This window comes from Macrobrachium rosenbergii, chromosome 2 (assembly GCF_040412425.1).
Source record: "Macrobrachium rosenbergii isolate ZJJX-2024 chromosome 2, ASM4041242v1, whole genome shotgun sequence".
Classification (NCBI taxonomy): Eukaryota; Metazoa; Arthropoda; class Malacostraca; order Decapoda; family Palaemonidae; genus Macrobrachium; species Macrobrachium rosenbergii.
This window is the reverse complement of record NC_089742.1, coordinates 64,301,506-64,328,989: the sequence shown is the minus strand read 5'-3', so window position 1 is coordinate 64,328,989 and position 27,484 is coordinate 64,301,506. Positions and strand designations below refer to the sequence as shown.

Below are 27,484 nucleotides of genomic sequence, written 5' to 3'. Positions count from 1 at the left end.
TAATTTAAATATACACATATATAATTATATATACATTTATATATATATTATATATACACATATGTGGGGTGTGCGCGCGCGCGCCTGTTGGAGATTTGCACACAAAATTACTTTTGAGTGGATTTATATTGCAATTTATTTATTCCAAACACTATTGTTCAAATATTATGTAGCTGGTTTTTTCATTCTTCAAATCTACTGGACATACGTACGATTGACTGTGCATATATATCATATTCTCTCTCTCTCTCTCTCTCTCTCTCTCTCTCTCTCTCTCTCTCTCTCTCTCTCTCACGGACTACCTCTCTCTGCGCCGGCTGAGGCCAAACTGGCACATCCCCGCTTGTATCCCGTCAGTGTGTAGGTAGCAGCTGTGACGTGTGGGTCTGTATCGCTCCTCTTTCTTGCACAAGCGCCATAATTCGTGTTAACGACCTGCTCCCCGGTTATTAGGGAGACAGATTATAAAAAGAGTTTTGATATATAGCACTCCGATTTTCGCCCTCCCTTCCACGGTTGTTTTCAGTGTGTGAATCCCGAGGAATTGTCGGCCAATGCAAGGATGCTGAAGTCTGAATAGGCAGTTTTTTTATACATTTAAACCCACATTTCGGGATACAATACGAGAAACAAGGCTGGAAAATCGTCTTGCAAGGTTTGCTTTTGGATCTTACTGGGTGCTATGAACTGGATCGAACCGCGTCCCGAGATAAATGAAAATTTCCGTATTCACTGAAGTTCAGTTGATGTTGCGATGATTACCAACCATATTTTAGGCCAGAGTCGGGTCAGTTCGAAAAGTTGGAAGCTTTCCCTTGTTCTAGGGGTGATTATCGTGATGAATGATGGATATGTCTTTAAGTGATAATTGTATTTGCCCATTTGGTCATGCTGACGGAAATATAAATGTAACAAGAGTTTTCGTCTCCTGTGAAGTTTCTCGAACTTTGATTGATGCTGAAGAGCTACCGCTCTTTCGCTGACTTCGATTGGTACGTGAGAGGTAACACTAAAATTTCATAGATAATAAATTCAGCGTTATACAGGAAGGCCTGGCACTTAAGCGCTTGCAGCAAGTGATTTATTAAATATGAAGATTAATAAAGTTTGATGAAAAAATATTCTATGAAGTTTTATCAGATTTCCATGGGAATGGAGAGTGAGTGATTGTCGGTGCAGATTAGAGAAATTAAGTGGATTAAAGTGGTTTTGTCACGGAGAATTTCATAGGAAAAATTCCTCGATTATGCTTTACTAGAAATGGAAACGTGATTTTTAGGAACCCGTAATTTATAGTTCAATGATAATTCTTCAGTTCCTGGAGGGTAACATAGCGTTTACAAGTTTCTGATGCTTAATCCTATTGTAAAAGAGAGATACACATCTTAGAAAACTGTCAGTTTAAGTGAATGTGAATGTCATCAGTGGAAATATATAGTAATACTTAATAAAAAATAGATCACTTATGATCATTTGTGTCAAAACACTTGATTTTTCATTTTCTAACTTAGCCTTCGTTTACTTGACAATGAATAGATCACTCTAAGAATACTCTTGGTTGAGCCAAAGGAGACAGACGATAAGAGCGAAAATACTCGAAATCAGGTTGAAGGAGACCCCCCCCCTCCTCAGAAAGAGTAACTGGAAACCAACATGGCCACACCTGTATTTTCGTGAGGTCAGGCCACTGCAAGTGATGATGAAGTTCAATCTAGGATACAGTAGCTTTGTTCTAGCCCTCGTATTGGTGCTGTCGGGATGTGTTAGGGAAAGCCTGGCAGCTCGGTCCACCAGGCAGCTCAGCCAGAGACGCGTACGGACCAAGTATGGGGTCTTGAGAGGGCTTTTGGTGAATTTGGGAGTGCAGGGTCTGGGCGACGCCGAGGCATTCTTGGGTATTCCGTACGCCTCGCCGCCCATCAATAATCTAAGGTTCATGCCCCCGGGGTCTCCGTCGCCATGGAGGGAGGAAAAAGTAGCCAGCCAGCATAAGCCTGTCTGTCCGCAAAGACTTCCGGACATTCGCAACGAAACGGAAGCCCTGAGGAGGATGAGCGCTGGCAGGTACCAGTACCTGAGGCGTCTCTTGCCTTACCTAAGAAACCAAAGTGAGGATTGTCTCTACCTTAACATCTACACTCCAGCTCTAGGTAAGTCGTGAGGTTCATTGAATGAAGGTGATGCAAACAGAGAATAGAGGAAATATATCCAGCGAAAAGATGCTAATAATGACTACGGTTTCTAATTGGCCTTGCCAGAATGGGTGATGTTTAAGTAGTTATAAGGGGACGAATTCACGGAAATGATTACTATATACGTGAAGCATCATACAGTCCCAATTTACATAAAAATATAACGTACATTTACATTCACTTACGCATAGACACACATGTATATATATTTTATTTATAGTTTTATCAATATATATTTATGTGTGTGTATGTGTGCTTGTGTTTGCGTATGTGTGTGCGCAACTCAGTATTAAAGAGATTCGGTTAATGTACAGCTCTGTAAACACACTGAGATAGAGAGTAATAGGCAGTAATGAATATGTGTTTGCACTTATGCCAGTACACATTCATACTATATACTGTACAATATATACTGTACAATATATATATATATATATATATATATATATATATATATATATATATATATATATGTGTGTGTGTGTGTGTGTGTATAGTATATATAGTATATATATATATATATATATATATATATATATATATATATATATATATATATCGTACTGTATGTGTCACAGCACACATGTAAACACACATACTCATTGCTAATAATTTACACCAGATCGGTTTGTTTACGGAACTATACATTAATCGAATCTCCTTTATACTGACTTGCATACACACACACATGATATATATATACATTATATACATATATATAAATTATATATATATGTATGTATATGTACAGTATATAATTTACATACTGTACATACATACATACACACACACATATATGTGTGTGTGTGGAGGTAGCTACTGTTACATGTGAATGTATGCATGTATGCGTGTATGCACTTAGACGTGTAACTGTTGTAAGAATGGATTGCAAAGCACCCACTGAAGTATATATCCACCTCCTTATGTTTATCATTTTTGTTCAGACATGCATGTTCTTGCACTTTACGTACATATTGAAATATATGTATGTGTATGTCAATATCTGCATATGTTGTACCTATGTATGTAAGTCTGTCGGTGTCTGGATATAGAAATAGGTATATATTTGGGATCGGAAAGCATTCAGTACGTTACTTTGGGATCTTAGATGAGATTAAATGGCAGAAGATTATTTTTACTTTAATCAAGGCTAAAATAAAAGAGTTAAAGAAACATGAACGCTAAAAGATGTAGAAGATAACTGTTTTATTTTCGTGCATTTTTACTGTTTTTCGTAATTTAAAGTGCACAGTCAAATTAACATGTATTTTTTAATATGTTGCATTATTAAACAACATAATATCATAAGGCCATGCATCGTAACTTAAGAATGGCAACAGACACCTTGGAAATCGTTCTGTGTTTGCCTGCCAGTAACCCTCAGCAGCATTTTCTGGCTTAAAACAAAAACACTTTACTTACGCGTTTTCACATCAAGAGTGCTTGAAAATAATGTTTTGTGCTCCCTTACACCTCTTAGAAATCATAACGCTACTTTGTAGCTAGAGAGGAGTTTTCGAGGGGAAAAATAATAACCATTTAAAAATTAGTAGGTGTTCTGCCGTAAGACGGAACTCGCCAATATCAACGTGGAGAAAAGATTACAGAATGAATGACTTAGATGAAGCATACGCCCGTGCTTGTTTGTGATCAAAGGGAGGGTACTTGTCTGCCCTAAGCTCCCTGAAAAGCTTGAGGTCTTATGTGAATACATGTATCTGTGCATATACATATATATAAGTGTACATATATGTATATACTGATACATATACATATGTGTATATATACTGTATATATATATGCATGCATATAAATGTGTGTATATATATATATATATATATATATATATATATATATATATATATATATACATACACATTACACACACACACACACACATATATATATATATATATATATATATATATATATATATATATATATGTGTGTGTGTGTGTGTGTGTGTGTGTGTATGTGAGGTTCACAGATATTTCAGTGGTTGTATTTAAAAACAAAAACATCATTGAATAAGTAATAAGATTAACTGGACAATTATTTACAAAGCAACATTAATTATTCAGAACGTAGAAGAGAAATTTTAATATTTGGAAAAAATTATATACTTGTCATCAGCATTTTTTAGTGAAACAATTTTTGCAGATTATGACTAGGGTTTTAGGATGGGTTCGCGTACAGCCAATAATCAAACTGTATTTATTTATTATATTACAGTTTTTCGCTATGAATTCAGTTAGATTTTTAATTGTTCACGCAGTCTCTGTGTCTAGCTGGCATGAGTTTCATGTCAAGAATACACTATTGACGTTATTAATATATTTTGAATACATCATTTTAGATTGTGTTTGGGGGAATAATCAAAACATCGTGTTCAATATGAAAATTTCGAGTAGCTGAAACTTTTGGGAGCTATCTACAAACTATCCTTTAGTGAGGGTAGGAAGTTTCACTCTTTAGATGAAATCTCCCGATGTTTGTTCTCAAATTTCATAAAAGTTTTGTCCCGCACATTAATTTCACTCTTATAAAAATAAATATATATATATATATATATATATATATATATATATATATATATATATATATATATATATATATACATAAACAAGGTATATATTTTTGTTTATATATATATATATATATATATATATATATATATATATATATGTATATATATATATATATATAATAATATATAATATATATATACACAGTATAATGTATATACACATATAGGCTATATATGTATATATATATGTATGTATATATATGTATATGTATGTATGTATATTATATAGTTGAACACATGAAAGCGTATACGTATTCATGCTCAGTGTGTGTAAGATATTTATTCGTTTAAGGTCTTGGTCTTTATTTTCCTGAATACTTTTAATTTTTTTTGTAGAGAAGACCACTGAATTATTCAGCTTTGTCAGCAAGTGAAATCCATTTCTTTATTCCTTAGGCTTCCTTTAACAGTTGTATGCATACAGTCATACGCATAATGTTCATATCAGTATGTCCCTATGTCTACACAAACATGCACATACGCACATTATATATATATATATACATGCATACAGACATACATATATACTGTATAGCCTATGTGTGTGTGTGCACATAGGAATATATTGATATGCCGTTACGCATGTGCCTGGTATATTTACTAAAAGAGTTGTTATAGGAATCTTGAGCCATCTTAATATAAATTTTACTGGAAGATAAATAGAAACTATTCAATGATATGTCGTACAAGTATGTGTATATGTGTGTATATGCATATATATTTATATTATATGTACTTATATATTTATATTATATATACTTATATATATATATATATATATATATATATATATATATATATATATATATATATATATATATATATATATATATATAGTGAAGTGCATGGCTGTGGTCTTGAACGCATTGATACATGAACCCCTTGAAGATTCCTATTTAGTTTTAAAAGTGAGGGGCTGATTCTCATTGTGCTTGTAAAGCATTGTATCACTGAACTCATATATATATATATATATATATATATATATATATATATATATATATATATATATATATATTATATATATATATTTATATATATATAAATATATATATATATATATATATATATATATATATGGAGATTATATGTTATATTTATTGAATAATATGATTTGAGATTTATTGAACCTCCAACTTTAGATTAAGCATTATGTCCTGTTCATTTTTTTCATTTCTGGTATGGTCAGCGTTGTTTTTTATATAAGTGATAGGGATTAATCGAAAAAGCCTCAGTGAAAAGTGAAATTGTTTTCGTGAATTTAGTGGATGATGTACAAGAAATAAAAAAAAAGGCTTGTTATCAGTAATACTTTTTTTGCCGTGATTTTATTGTTATTGTGTTATTTCTTCATAGACTTCTAATATGATTTCATTACATCATTTTTCCACAAATGCTACTGGAAACAAATTGGATGAATATTTGATTTTATGATAAGCTTCGATGAAATTATTGCGTACCAAAGCAGTAAAGCCCAGCTCTTGTACTGTTGATTGTTGTATGTGGCCTCCAACCATCAGTATGTGCATATGTTTAATACATCCACATTGCATATATGAGTGCTCATGCTCTCACTATCGCGAACACATATGCATACATATCTGCTTTTGTTCATTTTAATTATTATTGTTTCGGTTATGGAGTCGTGTGTATGATAGTACTTCGTTAGGGTTAAAAATAGACTCTAATACTTATTTAGAGAAATTTTTGATGTTCAAGTGATTTGATTCATCTTTAGTTTCATGAAATATAAATATTACTCATTGACAGAATAATCGTTAGATGTCTGAATTATAACTACCGAAAAAAATTTGATAAATTCCGTATACATAGTTAAGATGTATAGTGGGAAGGCTTGTGCAGTATTGGCCCTCAGTATTTGTAGTTACATTTAATTAGAGATTCAAGCACCGGGAGCCGTTTCAGCAAATTCCATACCTGTCATCACTGCAGGCTTAGGTATCCTGATGCCAGCCCATTGCATAGAAGTAATGATGTATTGTAATGGCTTGTCTGTTTCTGCTAGCATTTTAGTCGAAATTTCTGTTGCATTGTTGGTTTGGAGAAAAATATTGTTCTATACGCTATAAGTTCTTTATTGTATTAGGATTGTATCTTACCGAGGATTCGGTTTGTTTTTATGAAAATAAATTAGGTGCACGTCTTTGCCAGTACTTCGTTAATAATTTCTATTGTTTTTAAAATTATTCGTTTATTTTTGCTAACTTTTACGCATATTACGGTTTGCATAAAAGGATAGATTGTTCATTAGTGCGAACTCAATAGATTTTACTTTCATTGAGACAGGGTACCAGTACTTCTGGAACATTGCTTACCTTCTCAATAAGATTATCCTTTTTTCTCTAGAACACATCTTCGTCCGTTTAACTTCTTTAGAACATCGAAGGAAACAGTTCCCAGATGGAGCAATAAGAGTAGAGAACGAATCATCTGTTTCAAGTTACGATTCTCTCTGGAGCAGCTTGTTCATTTTTGACATTTATTTTTCGTAATATTTGCACTACATGATAACTAAACCTTCTCATAATCATACAGTTGATTTTTCGTAATTGCCCATATATCTGTAATTTTGTTTTTTTTTATCACTGATTATTTTTACAATTTATTCTAATAGGTTCACATGATAACCCCGGCATCTCCTCCAAGAATTAATTTTCTTGTGACTATTATGGGCTTAAATTAACACTAAATCCCCTATGTTTTGGTATTTTGTGTTTTAAACCTTTTCTTGTAAGATATTTGGCTCAAAAGATAAACAGCTCAACGAAAAGTATTGTTCTATCTCTCTTTATTAACATCGTTCATTATTTTGACTTCCATTCGGTTGGATCAAGATATAATTCTCCCCGGAATTAATTACCCACTTAAGTGACTCGGACAGAAGCTAATAGAAGTCATCAGTTCAGAAAATAAGGAAGGTCATAATAAGCTGTGTAGAAGAGTAGGTTAGTCCTATAGAGGCTAAGAATGGTGATGAGTCTGATCAGAAATTCTCTGGATATCTCGTAGAGAATGAGGAAGGTATTCAGGCTCGCATAACTTTATTCTTTTATTTTTCATCTTTTTTTTTTGAGTTTGGTCTCCTGTTGTAATAGCGTTATGAATAAATAAAATGGTAATTATTTTTGAATCAGGAGGAAGACTGAATCAAACAAAAATAGTTTAGGGATAGGTAAAGAAGGTAGGCTGAGTAGTGAAACTCACTGCACTTAAAGCAAGATGATAGACACAAGGATTGTCGGGTCATGGAAAGGTATTATTATTTATCCATGAGAGAAAGAGTATTATTTGGTCTCACTTGCAATATGAAACGGCGAAAGAATTATCATTGTTAATTAATACTAATAGATAGAAAGTTTATATCTCAAGTGAAAAAATTATGTAGATGTATAATTTCCTTATTTTTTATATAAGTCATTTTTAACATTGTTGAGAATTGTTTTGAGATTTTGAATGTTTTTAATTTTGAGCAACTAAACGTTGCATTTTTTTTATATGGTACCCTTTGTGTAGTGAGGTAATATTGTAAGTTGTTATGAAATCACTTCTTTTTATTTTAACGGAATTTTTACATTTTACTGGTTCGGAATTTACTCAGTAACCGTCAGTAAAGTTTACCTGAGAAATTCGTTGCAAACAATATTTGATATTTAACACAACATCCTACTTACGTTTGAGGCTGCCGTTTAACGGATAACAAGATACATATCTTTGAACTCGATGGAAAATCTATATTTGTAATTTTGGGCTGAACTGGCAGGTTTGGGTATATTTGGGAATATATATATATATATATATATATATATATATATATATATATATATATATATATATATATATATATATATATAGAAATATATATATATATATATATATATATATATATATAACTTTATATATATTATATATATATATATATATACATAAACATATATATATATATATATATATATATATATATATATATATATATATATATATATATATATATATATATATATATATATATATATATATATATATATATATATATATATATATACTCTATATATATATATATATATATATATATATATATATATATATATATATATATATATATATATATATATATATATATATATACTATATATATATATATATATATATATATATATATATATATATATATATATATATATATATATATATATATGATATAACTGCATATATATACTTTACACACATATACATATATGTGTGTATGTGTGAGTGTGAGTGCGTTGTGTTTGTGTGTATGTATATATATAATAATATAAAGTATATATAAATGTGTGTGTGTTTGTGTGTGCATTTATGTGTGTATATGTAGATATACCGTAAATCTCAAATTTAATAGGACAGTCACGTGTATAAGGAATCGTAACAGATGATTTAGCAGCTGTGTTGGAGAGAAGTAATGAGTGTTACTGCAAATATTTTTCATTCGTACTCATTATTAACATTAGTGCTTTCCGTATGGAACAGACGATGAATATTAAAAAAATGAAAAAAATCATCAACGAATTTGTGAGTGCCTCTTTGTTATATAAGAAGTAGAGTAAAAAGACAGGTAGAGTAAAGCAAATTACTTTGTCAAAACTCTAGTATGAAACAGTGTTTAAAAGCTGGAAATGAAAAAATAGAGACCACAAGAATAGGGACACCCGTTTGTTGCATTAAAATATAAGGAGAATATTTTAGTTGTTGACATTTATATCTCTTCCTTTACGATATATGGATCATTCGTGCTGCTCCGTTAAATCCTCATTGTAATAACATTTTTATTTATCAGCATCTAAGCGAGAAGAAATTATATTTATATATTAACTTATATTCTAGCAGAATTAGTGCCATGGATTCATTTTTCCCTCCACGTAATGCCAATTTTCAATATAGAGGAATGCCTGAATTTAGACGAACAATACCTCGTGCCAAGAGTCACAATATAAGAGTAGAAAAAAAAGCTAAAAGGATGGACTGCTGCCCATTAACTTGATGAGAATACCTGATGAACGCAAATGCAAACATCCCGGATAATATGCCTCGTAGAACAGCCTCCTCACGTAGCAGTTCTGCATATTTCAGTAAGGTGTTGTTAGGGAAAATGAGCTGAGTGAGTGTGATTGCGTGCGTCCCATTGCGAGGGAACACCGTGTACGTCTTCTGCTTCATATTTTTTAATGGTCCTCGCTTGTTTGTGTGTGTGTGTGTGTGTGTGTGTCTGTGCGCGCGTGTTTTTGTGTATGTTTTTCCCGGTGTCCTCATACCTCGCTTGACTTTTCCTGAGAGGGGGATTCTTTGTGGCGCGTTGAACGTTTTCAGCTCGTTTGGAAGGTGTGTCAAGAAAATGAGATGTGTCTAGGGGCCATATTATTATTGTAGTTTATATTTTTTGTTGTTTATTTTATTGTGGTAGTGCTTGATTTTTATTTTCGTGGTTGCTATTGCTCTTGTAGTTTCAGTTGCTGTTATTGTTTATCATATTTTTGTTATTGCCTCGTTTACAAATTTTGGTGACATACAAGCCACAAAATTATGCAGTTTTTATTTTAAATCACATATATTTAAAAGTGAGTCATTGTTATTGGCTGTGTATCAGTTGTCCTCTAGAGTATTTACTTTGGTTGTTCTTTAATCAACAGTAACTCGAAAAAGATGGGGTCAGGAGATTTGACGAGTCTGGGAGAAAAATAGAAGGGCGAGAGAAACATTTTTTTTCTAGAAATGAGTTATGTAGGAAATTTTTAACTAAGAAGCATTGATGAAGACTTTTTTTTCTCTTTAATTTCTGCATATATGTTTTTAAGAGATGGCCAGTTTCATAAGGGAAATCTATACTCTTTGATAAAAAAAACCTTAAAAATGTCGAAGAATGGTTATCGTATTCTGATCAGTTCATGTTATTGATTAAATTTCTTAACACTAATCTTTGAATTTACTTAGTGTGTCATGTTCCTGTATACATTAGTTGAGTTAATGTAGTCATCCTCCCTCAAGTATTGGAGGGCTCTACAAATATCAGACATTGTTCCTAGAATGGTGTCTGGCTAGCTTGGTAGCCCGGTGTTGCTTGCGTGATTGACAGCTAGTCTGGAGTCGGTATCGTGAGTCAAGGTCGTGAATGATTACCACAGCAATTGCTATATTGTTGAGTTTCCCCCCTTGCCTTGAAACGAGGAGGCATATTTGCGAAGGCCTCGTATGATTGTTCTGCTAGTGGCCGGAAGACTATTTTTAACTTTATTTTTCTATTATAGTAGGTATATAAGTCAATTTACAGAGAAGTGTAGAATAATGAAGAATTTTCGAAATTTTCATTTTGTCATTGGTGTTACTTCTTCAATTTCCTTCAAACTCTCCTTCAGCTTCCTTTTTATCCGGGTCGCAACACAGCCCTTTAGTGCGTTGATTAATAAGATATTTGCAGGAACACCAATTACTCCCTCAAAGGGCATGCCCCGATGTTCAGTAAATGATGTATAATTGATCCTACATTTCCATATTTTTTTTTATTTTAGTTTTGCCTTTCGTGTCAAAATGATATTACTCTCGTTTTTTTGAATGATTCTTGTAGAGTATTATCATCTGGAAAGTTTCTATTGTGGAAAAGTCTTTATGTAAAGGATTTGCTCTTAGAATCATAGGCCTGTTTCCTGATTTTGATGTTTCTGAATTGTTTTTAACTGTAAGGAAACAAGTGAAATAAAATTATACTAGCTTCTCCCCAGGAAGGGTAGTAATCCAGAGGGGTTAAGAAGAAAAAGAAGTGCTGTAAGCAAACTGTTTAGTGCCTACGAAAGTAGATTATTATCAATTTTATGCGTTTATCTGTGGAACTGTATCATATATATATATATATATATATATATATATATATATATATATATATATATATATATATATAGATTTCACTAGTTTACACATGAATCTTATATGTTAGTGCCTGCTTTCATAAAAAAAATGACAAGCTGTCCCCTAACATTTCATTTTTTGTAATGGTTGTATTTGTCTTTGGTGGCAGCCTTCGTCTACATATTGGCTTATTGTCTCATGTTCTAGCCAGTGACAGGTATCTATCACTTCTAGTGAAGTGAAGCTTTTTTTTTATACAATGATAGACCTTTCATGATTTTAGCATTTCAGACTCCGCGTTCACAGTACATCTTCTGTTACAATATATATCTTCTGTCGTTCCTGCAGTGACAAAAAATTGTTGTTGAAGAATCAGTCAGTCAGTCATTTAACTCGGTTTCTCAGGTTTAGAGTAATTTGTCTTATTTAGATTTAAAGTGGTCTCATATACTGTTTCCGAGTGTTTTCATTTACTGTTTTTTTTTTTTTTTTGTTAACAGAACTTCAAAAAATGTTTCCAAAAATGCATAATTTCTTTGCCTTTTTTATTTGAATTGATGATTCAGCAAATTAGTTACAGATAAATTAATAAAAAAAATAATGTTACAATAATTTCACTGAGGTAGGCATAACAGAATATGTTTGAAATTATATCGTATATCTGTGCCTTTATTATCTCAGTTTTACACTATAATAAAGAAATTTTATGCAGAGCAGATAATACTGTAACGTCTAAGCGTTTAACCATAATTATAGGAGGAATTTAAACCTTTAAATTTAAATTAGATACTGTATAAATGTAGTTTGTATTTAAGCCGTTCTGTCTCCATGGTGTCTTTAAAGCATTTTATTTACCTTGTTTTTTTTTATTTTGCTGAATTCAGTTTATGTGGCACGGTCAAAGAGGAAACGTAAAGCCATGAATAATTTTAGTTTGAAACTTCAATGGCTTCAGGTTAACTTTATTTTGATAAGTTGTCGAGCTGAAAATTTATGTAGAATCATTTTCCTGAGTGGTTATGAAGATGTGAGAACCCTTATTATTATTATTATTATTATTATTATTATTGTTATTATTATTATTATTATTATTATTATTATTATTATTATTATTATTATTTTTGTTGTTTTTGTTGTGTATTCTTGTTGTTGTATTCTCTGTTTGTTTGTTTATTACATATTCGAAACGAATGCTTAGTTTCAATTGCCGTTTTCAACAAGGGACTTGTTTCTGACTTTTTTCCTGTTTGTGTAAAAAGTTAAACCGCTGCATGATGTGAGCAGCCAATGTTGCTGTGTTATCTGAAGTTTTGGCTACCATTTGTGAGTGTATTTATTGCTCTTATATTCTGTCTTGTTTAATCTTACCTTTCTGTAACGTTTACCTTCAAAGCTGTGAAGTTTACGAAAGAGTCTACGTATTTTATGTTGGGACTTGACCGAGGCGACCTGAAAGGTATTGATTTTTTAAAGTGCATGAATACAAGCGAGCAGTTTATGTTCGTTATTTATTCAAATAGCACAGGTTTGATTTGAGGTCTGCAAAATTCGGTATTTGAGCAGGAGATTAGAGATGAACTTGAACCCTTTTAATTTTTAGAAGTTTGTTAATCGGGGGACTTATTTTCACATGGAGGACAAAAGCTTTGGGAAATTGTTAGAAGTGCATACATTTGCATTCATTATTGTGATGGCTCCCTAAACTGTCACATTCGATTGAGCCGAATAGTCGTCATGGAAGTGCTTTTGATCCTTCTTCCGAAGGTGTTAACGCTCCGATAAGAAGTGCTGCTATTAGCTGTGCCATTCGCTTTCGCAATTTGAAGAGCATAGCGGAAATGTAATTTTCAACTCCAGTTTGTTGATGCTGATAAAACAGACTACGATTGCTCTTTTTTTCTACTCTCTCTTATAATGACTTCAAGGACCACCAGTGTTTTCGCTCGGTTTATTGTTATTGTTATTATTAGTTTTACTACTACTACTACTACTACTACTACTACTACTACTACTACTACTACTACTACTACTATTATTATTATTATTATTATTATTATTATTATTATTATTATTATTATTATTATTATTATTATTATTATTATTCTCCTGACCGATTTTGTGAAAGATGAGGGGAAACGGTTGGATAAAAGTTGATAAAACTCTCTCCTCTAATATACTATGAATATTTTTAATGGCGTAGATAACGTGACGTGGTGGCCACATTGGGTTTTTCTGGAAATCTAAAAATATCTTCTTCAGAACGGCTCAGGGATAATTCGTCCTATTTATCATCTACAAATGCCGAGAGATGAATGATGTTATAATGATGCCAATTCGTATGAAGATTAGGCTGTGCCGACAAGGTGTATTATTCTGGTCGTGTGACCCACAATTTTCAAAATTCTAAATAATTTGTAAGAACTTTATGCCCGATGTTATTCAGAGTTAATATGGAGATTACCGTAGAAGAAGAAAAGTGGGTCATGTAGAAAAGAACTCCTTTGCATTCACAACTTGAACTGGTCACAACATTACACAACACACACACACACAGATATATATATACACACACACACATATATATATATATATATATATATATATATATATATGTATATGTGTATATATATATATATATATATATATATATACGTGTCTGGTGTGGTGGTGGTGTGTAAACTATGTATATGTTTATATAACCTTTTTGGAGTCAAATTTTCTCAGAAAATTTCTCGGTTGTATAGTTGAAGTCTAGTTGAAAAGGAGAACCGCGCAGGTTCTCGAAAGCTCTTATTTTTACGTAATTAGATATGAATCTTATAAGTATACCGCCATGGATTTGTTTGCACGTTTTAGTGACTTTTGTGATTATGAGACTTGATAAAGGAAAAATAATAATAAAATGAATAAAAATAGTATTTTCTTGATATTTCAATGTCATGGAGCATGGGCATTTGCGTTGGAAAACTAATTCTCTTATGCTATACTGATATATACAGACAATAGAATGACAATCAGGTTATCCTGGACTGAAACTTTGTCGCTTTCCTATCCTTTTTTCCTGATTGCAGTCATTGGAGATATTATTATTAAAAATTCCCTCCTTACGTGGGTAAGACATTAGTTTCCTATCTGTATGTGTATGTGGTTGTGTGCTGTTCGAGAGAGAGAGAGAGAGAGAGAGAGAGAGAGAGAGAGAGAGAGAGAGAGAGAGAGAGAGAGGGGAGAAAGAGGATCAATAAAGCTCTCGGGGAAAGTTATTTTTGCTTTGCTCCTCTTTTGATTACTGAATAAACGTCTGTCCAAAAGGAAACAGTGTAGGAACATGCAGTATTTCGCGTGTAACAGAAAGCTAATTTCGTAAGAATTTCATTAAAAACTTTAATACATTTTCCTTTTGGCTTGAACAACAAAAATATTGTAAAATTTAAGTTTTTAATGGTAGTAATTAGCAGTTAAATGCCCCTCTCGGTATTTATCTAAAAGGTAGGCGCTAAAAACGAAGAAATCTTTTCGAATTAATATGCTGTCGTAATTATTTTCGTGTTGGGAAATATACTAAGCATGGAATTGTGGTTGTTCACCTGTAGGTTATTGTTACCAACTAGAGAACGGGTATGAATTTTGTAGAATTTTTCAAATATGTTATTTTAGCCTTATACACAGTGCAAATAACGCCTAATAGAGAGAAAAATGAAAGTAAAGTAATTTGTGTACTCTTTTCTTTACTCTCTGTACTCAAAATAGTAAGTTATCTTACTTCCTCACCCAATCATTGAATAAGCCTCCCTTTCCTCCCTGACTCTTGAGAGAGAGAGAGAGAGAGAGAGAGAGAGAGAGAGAGAGAGAGAGAGAGTCTGCAAAATATTTAATATGATAGACACACTACATGAAATTGTGAAAAAAAGCGGTAGGTACACTGCCAACGTTAGACCACATATCTCTGAGGAGAAATTTTATGTGTTGCCAGTACGTGAGATGTCACTAGAAGCTGCTGCAGTTCTGGTGCCTTAGGAGTTACACAGGGAGAACTAATTCCTGATGAGGATTTTTTAAAAATCTAACAATAGCGAATTGTTGATAAATAAGTTCATTATATTTCTTCGTAAACAGTAATGATTTCTTAAATAATTTGTAGTTGGTGGAATATCCTTTATGTAACACGTTAAATGTTAAAATTGCAATTAACTTTTCTGTTGCTGAATTGTAAGTAGACACTACGCGATATTTTCGTCTAATTTAAAAATATATTTTAAGAATACGTGGACACGGAATTCACTGGATGAGTTTACGGTATGCAATTCAGTTACAGTGGTTAGGATATTTGTAATATAATCGTTCAGTATGTAATTCACACCTGCATGTAAATTCCAAACAACAAAAGACCCGGAGAGAAAAAATAAAATATTTTGTCCTTGAAAAAACCTCCTTGCCATCATCTCGGAAAGATCCTTGGATGCTGATGCAGTGCGCTGTCCTGCTCTTAATCACAGTCCCTTCCACTCACTCAATTCAGCCGAAGCAAAAATTAAATCTCGGAACATAAAGCTGAAGATCGTAAAGTGACGAAACTTTCAACTTCAGAGTATCCCGCTACAAAAGTCCGACGTTTTTCGAGGGATGCGAAATTCATTAAGACATCAAGGAAAGCCAATCAAGATCCGGACAGGGACTGTGATGTCGGTGTTTAAACAGAAAAGCTGAGGCAGATCTGGAAGGCGAAACACAAAGTCGAAACGGCGGCTAATTAGAACCAAGAGCTAAATACTTACGCTGCTGCTGCTGCTGCCAGGGAAGTTGACACATTCTGGTTGATTATTTCTTGCTTCAGTGTAGCCTCCCAGCTTCCCAAAAGTTATTCATGAATTATGTAATTATGTAATTACTTGTCAGTGTTAATGTATTGTCTGTCTTTACAGTAAGTAGAGTCGAGAGATGGATGAAAATTTTGCAAGTGCAAAAGAGTTAGGGTTCCAGAATGCATCGAAAAAAAGACATTCATTTTATTTAAAGCGAATTCATAGAAAAATCATATCTATTTGCTAATGAGTCTGTAGGTATTACTATATTTCAATATCCTTTCTTTGCAGGTATTACTATATTTCAATATCCTTTCTTCCCTTTTATTGCCAAATCTGCCTTGAAACACACGTGTTTATGCTCATTTATGCTACCATTTTTGTAGATTAATCACCAACATACATACATCCGTACATATGTGTATATCTGTTCGTTTGCATTTCAGTAAAAAAAAAAATATATATATATATATATATATATATATATATATATATATATATATATATATATATATATGTATATATATATATATATATATATATATATATATATATATATATATATATATTATAAAACCAAGTATGGTGTAGCTGCATGGAAATACACCATATGCCTGGTCTGTTCCTATGCATTTCAGTAAAAAACATAGATAACATTTATAAATGAAATTTGCGGTGGCTATTGTGCATTTGAATTTGACAAGTAACAGTTTCGTTTAAAATAGTTGGCGCTGCATTATTTTTGTTGCGTTGTGTATATCATATTATTTTAACTTTTTCATTTTTCATGTTTGATTGGTGTATTCTTTGCACTTACTTTTTATAATGTAGTTTCACTTTTCTTTTATGCATTTATGTGTATTGGATTGTTCTGGGTAAACGATCAGTGAAAAATGTTAGTCGTAACATATTTGCTGGGCAGAGAATATGTCATTTTTAATGTTGATGAAGGTTGTTAATCTTTAAATTTGCCCAAAGTAGACTGCATGCTTTCCAGTGCAGGCTGATGTGAATATCCTGTATTATATTATTAACTCTATTGAGAGATAATGAGACAGAGTAATAGTACCAGCCAGTCGTAAACCATACACATATACTCGCCTTTTTTAAAAGACATATTTCGTAGTTGATGAGATATATATATATATATATATATATATATATATATATATATATATATATATATATATATATATATATATAACGTCTATATATAACTCTCTGTGTATTCTCTCTCTCTCTCTCTCTCTCTGTTTTTTTTTTTTTCTGCAATCTCATTATATGTCATAGGGCTTCATATACCAGCTGTTATGTCAGCAATAATGAATACATATGTCACCTTTCTTCCATTGACATTACGGTACTTTGAATGAATGGTTTGTATAAAAAAACTTTAATGCTTTCACTGTTAATCTTGTATACCATATAACCTTAACATCCTCCTCATTGGTTCTGTATTGATTTCATCATAATCTCTTTACTTTCACTGTCCCCTCAAAATTGTTCAGTAGCAAACACTCCATCCACACTCTTTCATGCTGAACCCCACACTGTTCTTCCCCTATCAGTCCTGCCATCAGCTGTCTTACTTTCTCAGTAAAACACTAGCCATACACTTTCCCTGTTATACTGTATAATACCTTGCTCCATGATTCTTGTCGTTGTCTCTTTTGCTTAGACTTGGTAGAGTAACTATTGTTCATTCTTTCAGAACCTTTCCATTAACCATACTTACCGTACAATTCTTGTTCAGTCAGTCACTCATCACTAACTCACTTGTAACATCATCTGACGTCTTGCAATTCTTTATCTGTTATTTTTTAATTCCCCTCCAGATATTCTTCTCAAGTTGCTTCTAAGCATTTTAAAATTTACACTGACTTCTACCACTATCGTTTCATTCAGGTCTTTGTCTTTTCTAATTTTCACATTCATCAAATTTGAAAAATATCCTCTCCAACGACCCAGGACAGTATTCACAACAGACCGAATTTAAGCATTTGCACATTTTATAATGATATCCATTTGTCCCCAGAAGTTGTTGTTGATCTTCTTCCCTCCCTCCCTCCTTCCCCCTTTTATTAGTGGTTTATTTTTTCCCACCTTCCTTCTGGACTGTCCTACCCATTCTTCTGTATACCTATACATACTTTGGCACTGTTCAGTTGCGCCTCAGTTAATCTTTCTTTTTTGATAAGTCTCTCTTTTCCTTACCCCATTACTTACTGGTTTTATTCCCTTATCCTACTATCCTATTCTCAAACTCCACGCTGACCCTGTGATCCCATCATGAAATTTTACATACCCTTCATCTATTCCTTCCACCTTTTTTCCACCCTAGCTGTGTATGCTCTTCTCATTTCCTTCCTGACTTCTTTCCAACTTTATTTGTCTTAATTTTGGCTTTAATTGGACAAAGCATCCAGTTTTTCCACATTAAAGAAATCAGCAGTCTTACTTTTCTTTCCTGCAGCACGATATCCGCTCACATTCAGAACCCAACAAAAACTTTCATTTTTCCACAGGTTTTTTCAAAATTACTAACAGGGTATGTGGTTGCTAACACTCTGCCCTTGATCGTTTGGTAACTTTCACACCCATAAGGGAATGTTTATGTTTGTGTGTTTTGGAAATAGTTCGGTGTTATGGAAATACGGAATTCTGCTCATACTTTCGAACAAAATATAATATACAGAATGTTTATAAAGATCACCTCTCTTCTCTCTCAACGAAATAGTTAACTACTAATGGATGTCCGGACGGATGTCACAATGTTTTCCTCTCTTCTCATGCAGACTACAGTGGCAATGGCCAAATGATCTAAATTAATTTAAATAGTCGTGGAAGCCAAGGACAAGCCTATTAAAGTCCTCTCATACGCCATGGCACCTTAAAGGTTTACCTGTGCTGAGGGAAGTTGATATTTATATTATCATGTAATGGAGTTTTTGAATGATCTTTGGAAATATGTCTGTTTGTTGATTTATTCATTTATTTTAATTATTATGCATACATATATATATATACACACATATATATATAATGTATGTGTATTTATATGTATTATATACATATATATACATATGTAAAAAATATATATTATGTTGATTTATTAATTCAATTTAATTATGCACAAAAGTATTTATATATACATACGTATATATGTATGTATATGTATATATATGTATACATATTCATGTTATGTGTATATACTTACACATAAATATGTATGTATATACACATATATACTGTACATATGTATATGTATATATGTATATACTTATGTATATTTGTTCATATGTAAATACATATATATATAGATATATAGATATAGGCTTTATATATATATATATATATATATATATATATATATATATATATATATATATATATATATATATATATATACACACACACACACACACAGGGTGTCCATCAAGTCATGGTGCAAATTAAAATACATGTAGCTTTGTAACTATACATAATAGAATTAATCTGGAAAAAGGATAAGAAAGAAGAATGACCTAAATTTTTTATTCATCCTGTTAATTTTCAACATGCCCACCATCATTACTAATACAAAGAGAAATACGATTCTGTAGTTCTCGAAAAAACATTTTCCAGCTGATTTTCAATAATACTTTCAATCACATCAGTTGTCCTTGCTTTCAAGTCTTCTAAAGATCAATGCTTAGTTAAATAAACAATAATTTTCACATGAATCCTTAAAAAGAAATCCATTGGAGTCAATCTGGTGAAAGTGGAGGCTAAAATAATGGTCCACCTCTTCCAATCCATCTGTTAAGGAATTTATTATTTAGAAATTGCCTAACTTGCTGAGCAAAGTGACATGGTGCACCATCTTGTTGAAAAACTGTATTCTCTATAAGTTCTAATTGTTCAAGCTTAGGAATGAAGTAATTTTGTATTATTTCCAAAGAGTTGCCACCATTAACGACACGTCCTTCAAAAAAGAATGGCCTTATGAGGCAATTCTATCCCAAAGCACACCAGACATTAATTTTGAGAGAATCTCTTTCATGTTCAACAGATTCACATGGCATTTCAGTTCCCCAAATACGGCAATTATGCCTGTTGTCCTTGCCACTACTGTGCAATGTTGCTTCGTAAGAGAACGTTAAATTATTAAAAAATGCATAATTGAACTGATGACCGAAAGTAAGTCGTGTATGATAATAATCTTCTAACAACATTTGATGCATTTGGATTCTGTACGCTTTCATTTTAAGTTATTTTCTGCAGAATCTTACGCACGGTAGATTTTGAAAGCCTCATTTCCAAAGATTCTCGTCTTTGACTCGTTCTTGAACGTCTTTCAAAGGATTGTTCTACAGATGCTACAGTTCCTTCATCAACACATGGTCTACCAGACCGTGTTTTATCAATAACAGAACCTGTTTCCTTAAATTTCTTCATCCACCTGGCAATGCAATTCCTATGTGGTGTTTCTTTATTGTGCTGGGTTGTAAACCTTCTTTGGACAGCGACAACACATTCTAGCTCAGCCAACCAAAGAGCGCAGTTTACTTTCTCTTCTAGTGAATCCATGGGTCAACAGCAGTTCTGAAAAAGAAGCCATTTTTAAGTTTCAGAAACCGTGAAAAATATTTGATAAAACAAATAAATAAAACATCAGATGAACAGAAAACTAGACTCTTCAAGTTTTCTTATCCATTTTATGTAGTAATTGTATCATGTATAGTTACGAAGCTACAAGTATTTTCATTTGCACCATGATTTTATGGATTAACTTTGTGTCTGTGTGTGTATATATATATATATATATATATATATATATATATATATATATATATATATATATATATATATATATATATATATATATATATATATATACACACACACACACACACACATACCCAGACGTGTGTTTGGGCATAATTAAAATGAATTACTTTTATTTCGGGATATTTATCTCTACAGTTCACCTCTGATACATATTGTTACATATTGTATTATTTCTTATGGTCAACGCAGTCGGGGTGTCGTGCCATAAATAAAATACACAAACTAGCCAACTCTCCTACCTCATGCAATGCACTGTAGTTATTCTCTGATCATTTTTCTATTGGGGAATAAAAACTTCTTTTAGGAAGCAGGTGTATGAAGGAGGGAAAATTTACTATAAACGCCACCGGTGTCTCAGGATGCGCGTCGATCGTAAAAAAATGAATTACATCTTCCAACTTCCTCCGTCAATCATTCGCAGTCGCCCCTCCCCCTTCAAAAAGGGAGGGGGTGGAATGATACGAGGTTCCAGGACAAAATTCCCATCAATTTATGATAATTGCTTCCACGTTGCATAAATCTTAGACGATATAAACTCCCCTCCCCTTCCCCCCGCCCTGATTCTCTCAACTTGGAACGACCATTTCTCTGCTACAATGGAAGGTTTTAATGGACTTGAGTCATATAAGCGGTCTTGATTAGGTCTTTTCTTTTCAGTTGCGCTTCTTTTTCATTCCATGGGCAGTAATGATGGTGGCGTTGCTAATTTTAATCTTGTAAATGTTAACGATGATGATAATAGTAGTGATACAGTATCATGAAAGATAGTCTATAATAGGTACATACATAAAAAATTATTTTTTTTTTTTCAAAACGTAAGTTTATGCATTATACCCACGCACACAAATACATACATTATATATATATATATATATATATATATATATATATATATATATATATATATATATATATATATATATATATATATATATATATGATGGATGGTCTTTCATAGTACATAAAATAATTTTAAATCATATTGCTTACGTGGGTTTGTGTAATGTATATGTGTGTGAATATAATATATACAAAATTTAAGGCAAAGCACAGCTTACAACATAAAACTTATCTTTTATTTTTCATTATCACTTGCACTTGAGGAAAAAGTTGGTAAATGAAACAAACTAAGAGCTCTTTGCAATAACCGGCATTTCCTTCATGTTGCGTAGGTAGGAAATTGAGAAATTAATTATGATTATTTTTGCTACCAATGTTGCATCCTTAGGTGTGTTACTTGCTGATGATTCTTCACTTGTCTACAACGTCGCGACCTTGTAGAGGGTGGGATCTCCATTGTGTCTTCCCTTGCTTCCAGCGTAAAAGATCTGAGCTTTTTCCACGAAATTGGAATAGAAGATTGGGGTAATCTAGCCTCACGAGAAAGGCGAGAAAGTGAGAAGCATTTCCGAGGTTACCTGCTTCTCACGTTTCAGAGCGTCGAAAAATCTGTAAAGTTATCTGTGTGGGCTCTAAAACGTTCACGCAAGAATGGGGGAATGCCGATCAAATGACTACGGCAAAATTCTGGAGGAATCTGTTACATCTGCAGATAGTCTGACTCGCCTTCTCTATTTTCGTCTTGGCTGATCTGTTGCAGCAAATCCATTATCCTCTTATTACCCAAATACGTTGAGTCCGTCACTGCTTCCGAGCCTTCCAAAGCTTCCAAAGCATCAGGAGATCCTGTGACTCCCTGCTGGGTTTGATATTGGGACAGGCGGGAATGATAGTGAGAGGGATGGGAGTGCAAGTGGCATCGGCTGGTGAGGAAGTCAAGACCAGAGGTGGACTTCTGCTGATGCTCATCGAGAGAAAAATCTCCTTGTGATGTTGATGTTGGTATTGATGATGCGATGTATTTCTTGACTTCTTTGCTCTTTCATTGGATATGCATCACTCCAATATTATTTCAGAACGAGAATAAATGGAGGAGCTATCAAGTTGCGAGGCAGATTCGAACCAATGCTTATATCTATCTGCTGAATTCAGATACATGTACAGTATTTATGGCAACTAGACCCATTCACGCTGTTGTATCATAGTTTATATATATATATATATATATATATATATATATATATATATATATATATATATATATATATATATATATATATATATATATATATATATATATATATATACATATATATATGTATGTATATATAACACACACACACACACACACACACATATATATATATATATATATATATATATATATATATATATATATATATATATATATATATATATATATAATGTGTGTGTGTTGACAAGAAGCCTGGTAGAACAATTTTGCAGTAACTATTTAACACTGTCAGTTAAAAACTTAGTTTTCTTGTAATGAAAAATTTTACATTTCTAAGAAGGATATGGAGATGAAAATTTTTGTTAATATTCTTCACTGCCACGTTCTTTTAATGGAAGTTGTTTATTAGAGAAGAAAAACTTTGGTTCATTTGATTGCAGGCGAGTTACTAATTTGCAGGATAGTTAATTTACATGTTGATTTGGATGTGTGAGGCTGCTTTTCTTTTTAGGATAATCAGAAAGGAAAGACTTCGGTATTTTTTTTTTGTACTGAACTTATAATAGATAAACACACAGGAAGAATCCATGTGACAGAAGCAATGAATGTGAAACTGTTTTGTTGAATAACGTTACATGAACTTGTAAACTGGTAATGATTCAAAAATATCCGTTTTGAAAATGAAGTCTTGATAAGAGTAAGATTCATTTTAGAAGTTTCATTTGGATTCAGATTTATAGTTAGAAGTTGAAACTTTGTTTCTGTAGCCATATGCTGATAATATAGTATTATTTATATAAATTGTCATGTAGAATGGATATTCGTTTTAATGAAATGAAGAGACAAGTAAATTACAGTAGATAGAAATAAGTAAAACAGTATGAGATATTAATGGACGACTTGAAGAACAGCCTCATAAGTAGAACACAGGTGATCCTATCACCATAAAAATATACTTTCCAAAGGCAAGTTGGAGGAATATCAGGTGGTATAAGAGGTCACGTTCATTTTGTGCCCCTCACATCGTGCAGCGACCTCAAATGGGGAGCGGTTCAAAGGAGTGGCATGTCATAGGAGTGACATAACAAAGGAGTGAAACCTCAGATATAAATTTCAAAGAAGTGACAACCATCCAGCCACCCAGAGATATAAATTTGAAAGGAGTGACAACCATCCAACCACCCAACCAGTATTTAAAATATGTTAAGAATTCAGTGGTTCTAGTTTTTAAAGTAAAATCTTAATAATTTAATATTTTATTAAATTTTGGGCTACTTTGTCACTTCATCGTTATGTCACTCCAATAAAATGTAACTCCTTTAATACGGTATTTATGCCACTCCATTGTTATGTCACTTCTTCGATACAGACCCCTCAAATGTTACGGTGAGAGTACTCCTCCCCCGACCAGATTTAATGCTTGCATAAAAACTTACCAAGCATGCATCGCCACGATTTTATTCAAGCAGTACTTCACTTCCTTGAGGCCATCAGAATGGTAATTGTAATAATTACAGTTTACTTAATTTGGTTATTAAAGTTATTGGAAAATTAATTTTTAGTGGTTTTTGTTTCGTTTGTATTATTATTAATGATATTTCTGGCGATTGTCAAAACTATTGTTTAGTTACCTTTAATATTCAAGCGATATCTTAACTGAATCAACACCACAGCGCACATCGTGCCACGCGAAGTGTCCAGTCAGCCAGGGTCGAAAACTCGCGACTCACTGTACATTCTGGCCGATGTTAAAATGGTTTCCAGGTGTGTAATTTGATTTGCAGCCCACACCACCCCTCCCCGGCCCCATTTTCCCTGGCGGCAAGAGCAACGAACACGCGATTTTTTCACTTTTTCCGTTGAGGGATTTCAATTTTTCTAGCGATGAATACGCAAAACTATTCCTCGGGGAAATAAAAAAAATGGGGTGACGAGTATGTGGAACGACGTGTAAGTCAAGGGCAGCACATGGTTTCTGTATTGTGCCTGTTTCTCTGTATGTTCTATGGGTGTATGTCTGTATGCATGTGTTCAGATACAAACAAATATTTGGGTGTTAGTGTTATTTCAAGATCAGATTGTTGTTGTAGAGATAAGAATATGTTGAACACAATTATTCTTTACCAAACGTATTTATGAAGCAAGTATCCTTGCTGGTAACAACCACCCTAAGTGTGTGTGTGTGTGTGTGTGTGTATATATATATATATATATATATATATATATATATATATATATATATATATATATATATATATATATATATATTTTGCAATGTCAGCTATTCCTCAAGATAAGGTAGAGATATGGTAGGAAAATTTTTGCCTCGACTAAATGATTGACTTATAATAATAGAGTTATTTCACTCTAATGTTTTTCGTTTTTACTTTTACGAGTATGAAGCAGACCACACACACACACACACACACACACACACACACATATATATATATATATATATATATATATATATATATATATATATATATATATATATATATATATATATACTGTGTATATGTATGTGTGTGCATTATGAAGAAGAAGAAGAAGAAACAAAAACAAAAACAAGTACACAGGAAAATACTTTTTTTCACCTGTAGTATAGTTCAAGATTCACGTTCCGACAGATTCTGTGGGAAAATCGGTCTCTGGAAAAATCATGAGGTTCGATCAATTTTTGTACCGTAATCTGGAATGCGCAACTCTGTCTCCTGACTGTTTCTAGAGGTTCTCTCTTCGTAACATGCAGCGAGTTGTATCATCAGCCGAGAAGGAAGGCCTATTTACCGACTTTTATTATGGATATATAATGGAATTAATATTGCAGCTTGTGTTTTTTTATTTGAATACTTTCCCGTTATACACTCTTCGTTACTCTTTCTATTTGTCGTCTTTGTAAGGAAACTAACATATCCAGAAGAAAATATAAGAAAACGGTCTCAGAGTTTATCAATTTGTGGATGCGTAATGTGAACCCTTGGTTCTAGTTCAGTTGCAGATTCGTGCATTTCCACTCCGCGAGTTGTTTACATATCTTGAATTCCTAACTGCTTGTGCAAATACTCGAGGAACTCGAGCAACAAATGCGTGGAATTTGTATGGGCAATTAAATTAGGCAGTGTCGCCTGAGTCTGTTTAGATTGGCTGAAGTGCCTTTGTAGGTATTTCGTCCCTCAATGCCATCGAGTTTTGTTGCATAATTCGAAGTAAACCTTCGAGGAAAAAATGAAATGAATATCCCCAGTGAAGTATGATCAGGCGAAGGCGCAGCAGCGCATTGGAATTTAAGCAAAGACGTAGCTCTCAAACATACAACTGGAATCCCTTGACTACAGTTTCGGTGAACTAGAGTGTCGTAAACTCGCTTCATTTCTGAGAGGGACTCTAACTCAAGTTGAGAATGGGGCTTCACCGATAAATTCGACTAGAAAATCGCAGCTATTATCTGAGAAGTCAGTTGTGTATTTAAGGCGAGGCGAATGATACCTCGCCCACTCTATTTTCTCGCGAATTTGGCAGGGACAATGACATGATTTGTTTTCTTGGTCTCTCTCTTTGGCCGTCGAGCAAGATGAACGCTTTGTCTTTTGCAAATGGCCAACGTACACTTCAATTGCCTTGTTAAGCGGAGTGGCGCCCTTCCATCAGTCCCAACAGCCAATTACATCGTGTCGTTGGAGCAAGGGTCTGCACACTAGACCTGACAAATCGATGGCAAGGGAACGAAGTAGTTTTTTTTTTAGAAGTGTCAAAAGTGGGCAGCCTTTGGGTAGCCATCGGGAATTCCGTAAATTTCAGAATTCTGGTTCCTGTTTCCTTTTCTATTTTTATTGTAAGTTCTCGCTGGGTTCGAGGTGAGAGTTGTGAAAAGGAAATTGTCCTTTTACATGTCTTTTTTATTGCAGCTCACAAAATGGCATTCGCTCCCAACACTGCCTGGTACGCTTGACAGGGAACACTCTCCTTTATGGCAGTAGATTGTACTTTTTGAATCACTCCTATGTTCAGCTTAATTTTTCTTTATTCCAAGTTACAAAGGGACGCCTAGAACATAAGGATATAAATGATCAGACATGAGTTTTTGCATCATCAGTAAGAAATGCTAAAATTGGACTTGAATTGTAAACTGTAGATTTCATGCTCA

General features: G+C 32.9%; 1 protein-coding gene across 1 annotated transcript; it reads left to right on the top strand.

Moving 5' to 3' along the window:
• Positions 1-1,699: 1,699 nt before the first annotated feature.
• Positions 1,700-22,063, top strand: LOC136843166 (neuroligin-1-like). The gene is made up of 2 exons (XM_067111230.1): positions 1,700-2,150; positions 21,960-22,063. Exons 1-2 carry the CDS (start codon positions 1,700-1,702, stop codon positions 22,061-22,063), a joined length of 555 nt encoding a protein of 184 aa, XP_066967331.1.
• The last annotated feature ends 5,421 nt before the right edge of the window (positions 22,064-27,484 follow it).

Coding starts and splice junctions, on each gene's coding strand:
- LOC136843166 (XM_067111230.1), top strand. CDS start 1,700: ATGAAGTTCAATCTAGGATACAGTAGCTTTGTTCTAGCCCTCGTATTG. Junction 2,151..21,959: donor CATCTACACTCCAGCTCTAG/GTAAGTCGTGAG, acceptor TTTTCTTTTCAG/TTGCGCTTCTTTTTCATTCC.